The sequence below is a fragment of the Centroberyx affinis genome, unplaced genomic scaffold, assembly GCF_046629955.1.
Source record: "Centroberyx affinis isolate AG114_WGS23_722 - 3 ecotype Tasmania unplaced genomic scaffold, CSIRO-AGI_Caff_v1 ptg007875l_1, whole genome shotgun sequence".
In the NCBI taxonomy this organism is placed as follows: Eukaryota; Metazoa; Chordata; class Actinopteri; order Beryciformes; family Berycidae; genus Centroberyx; species Centroberyx affinis.
Window position 1 is genome coordinate 1 of NW_027283950.1, and position 2981 is coordinate 2981.

Genomic DNA, 2981 nt, shown 5'->3' on the forward strand with positions numbered 1-2981 from the left:
GCCACCTCTAACGGAGGCAGAGGAGCTGGCCCTAAGCCAGAATTTAGGAAGGCCAGTGGCTGAGGGAATCCCTGGAGGGAGCTCATCTTCAGAGCTCACCCCCCAAGACACAAGTGCCTTTATAAAATGTAATATGCCTAGGCCTATATATCTTTTTTAAGCCTATTCATAAAAATATTTATTTCCCTTTCATGTCTTTTTTTTTTTTTCTTTTGTCCCAACAGATTCTGATGGTGCTATCTGCCTGGTGGAGCCCCCTCACGCCACAACAGACCTTGTAACTGTAAGTAGGCAATACTCCAAAGATTTTGCCAAATGGTAGTTTAAGTATACTGAAACATATCACTCATCTAGGATGAAGAGCACGAGGAAACTGTGTCTGCTGCCTTTACAGAGGGGGATCCAGAAAGGCCTATAGAGGTAACATCTTGATATGTTACTGATAGTTCTCTTCCCATTTACATTTCTTAACATTCTGGTGGAATATAGAGTGTGACATGTAGCCTACACTGAAGTATTAACACATTCTCATCCTTTTTAACAGGGCATGGCTGGGCAGCAGCAGGAGGGTCCCTCAACTTCCACTGCACAGATTGACACAGTGAGATGGATGTTCAGTACACACCAGAGGTTCATTCTGTGGAATTCATGTGCAACTGTATAATTTAATGTCCTCCTTATGTATTCCCAGTTACCAGTAAAAGAGATTTATAAAATTCACCTGCTGAAAAAAATCCAAAAAACCGACAAAGAAATGCAATACTTGGACCGCCAGATTAGGAGGGCAGATCTAGAAATTGAAATACTGGAGCACAAATTAGAGGTGGGTGCATGGTCACAGGTGAATTATGTTAATTATGTTAACTATTGGAAAATTAACTAAACTAGCTCTTGTATTTGTAGGAAATAAAGAAGACCAAATGAAGTGTGTATTGTGTCTTTATTTGACTGCTGTGGTGGTGATGATGGTGACTCAATCTCTGAAGTGACTATGGCATATGGTGTCTCTGACTGCTCTGCCGTCCTGCATAGCTGGCAGGTGGATGGGGTCATCATCAGGGTCTTCAATTTGTAGGGCAGGGTGTTGCTCTCCTCTAATAGTGGCAATATTATGAAGAACAACACATGCCACAATAATATCACAGGCCCTCTCAGGGGTCACCCTGAGGTGACGTAGGCACTGGAAACGGGCTTTCAGCAGGCCTATGGTCATCTCCACCCGGGCTCTCGTCCTGCAGTGAGCCCGGTTGAAGTTCTGTTGGGGGCCTGGTTCAGGGTCAGGGTAAGGGGTCAGCAGCCTAGGTTGGCATGGGTAACCTCTGTCACCCAGCAGAAGGCCATCAAACTCTCCTGTAATGTATAGTGGACACATCAGAGTATATTAAAGGAGGGAGACAAGTGAATTATATTGTGCAAATCTTTAGGCTGCTTACCACGTTGCAGTCTGTTGCTCAGGTTAGACTCGCGATAAATCCTTGAGTCATGAACAGACCCAGGCCACTTGGCCTCCACATTGGAAATTAGGTATGAAGCATCACATATGATCTTGACAGTGCAGAGAATGACAGATGTTGAACTATGATGCAGTCTTTAACATTTTGAAACAGTAGTCAATCTACATGTACCTGCACATTTATGCTGTGAATGGACTTCCTATTCACATAATCTGCTTCATTATGTGAGGGAGCCGTGATGGGGATGTGTGTGCCATCTATGCAGCCAATCACACTGGGAAATCCTAAAAGAAATTAAAATTACTAATCCCAGTCTGAGGTTGCAGCACAATGTCATTAACAGAATATAATTTAAAATTCATTTAACGGATCTCTACATCATTCACCTGCAATCCTGTGGAACTCCTCCTTGATGACTCTGACAGGTTTATGTCCAGGGAAAACCACAAAGATGGGTAATAGCCGTTTCAGGGCGAGGCACACTTTTCTGACCGCCCTGCATACAGTTGCCTTACTCAAGTGCTCTGCATCTCCGACATTATACAAAAAACTCCCATTTGCAAAGAAACGTAGCGCAACACACAATATCTGCTGGGATGTGAGAGCATGACTACGGCTGGTAATGTTGCAAATGTAAGGACGGATTAGGTTGTGTATGTAGATGATGGACTGTGACGTGAAACGGTACCGCTCAAAAAGATAATTGTCTGGAAATGCCAGAACATCTATGCGCGGTCTGATAACCATCTCCCGACGAATATTTAATTCCCTGCGCAGTAATGCTGCACCTTCATCCACGGGATCGTTGTCAAAAGGACATGCCATGTTAGTGAAAAAAGTGGACTTCTAATATAGGCCTACTGACTGATTTTTTTAAATAACAGACGGCAGAACTATGTTACGCCAAAACTCGCCTGCTGACTGAATGAATGAGGAAATCAAATACCGTGTGTGGCTGACAGAGGGCGGAGACAGAGAGAAACTCGAGGTTCATTGAGAAAAACCTGGTCCCGACCAGGTTAGGTTCATAGAGTCTGTTACTATGGTAACTGACCTTAAGTTACCTCTTTCTGTGAAACAGGCTAGAGTTACCCCTCTTTCTCTGGTTTGAGTTACCTCCCTTTGTGAAACGGAAAACTCCGAGTTTCCCTCAGTTCAGGGTTAACAGACTCAGAGTTTTCACTAAACCTGCTTTGTGAAACGGACCCCTGGACCGCTCAGTCAGTGTCGTAAAGGCTAGAAAAACGCTCCGTCAAAATTTAATAATTCTCAATAATTTATCGGTTATAGGTCCGGGTCCGGACCCAGACGTCCTGCTATCCGGACCCGGACCTATAACTGATAAATTATTGAGAATTATTAAATTTTGACGGAGCGTTTCTATTTTAACCGGACCGCGGTCCGCCTATTTGTGACCTCTGGTCTAGACGGACGTCCTCTCAGGTTTTCTCCTCTCAGGTTTTCTCACTTGTTTCCATGAACTTCAGTGTTTTAATCCAAATGTTTTTCCACTTTGTAGATAAACTC

The 2981-nt window shown here is 43.7% G+C and overlaps 1 protein-coding gene across 1 annotated transcript; it reads right to left on the minus strand.

The window, feature by feature from the left end:
* Positions 1–973: 973 nt before the first annotated feature.
* Positions 974–2279, minus strand: LOC139639862 (putative nuclease HARBI1). Its single transcript, XM_071514010.1, has 4 exons — positions 1841–2279; positions 1626–1738; positions 1434–1545; positions 974–1350 (listed from the first exon to the last, which is right to left on the minus strand). Exons 1-4 carry the CDS (start codon positions 2277–2279, stop codon positions 974–976), a joined length of 1041 nt encoding a protein of 346 aa, XP_071370111.1.
* Positions 2280–2981: the final 702 nt, after the last annotated feature.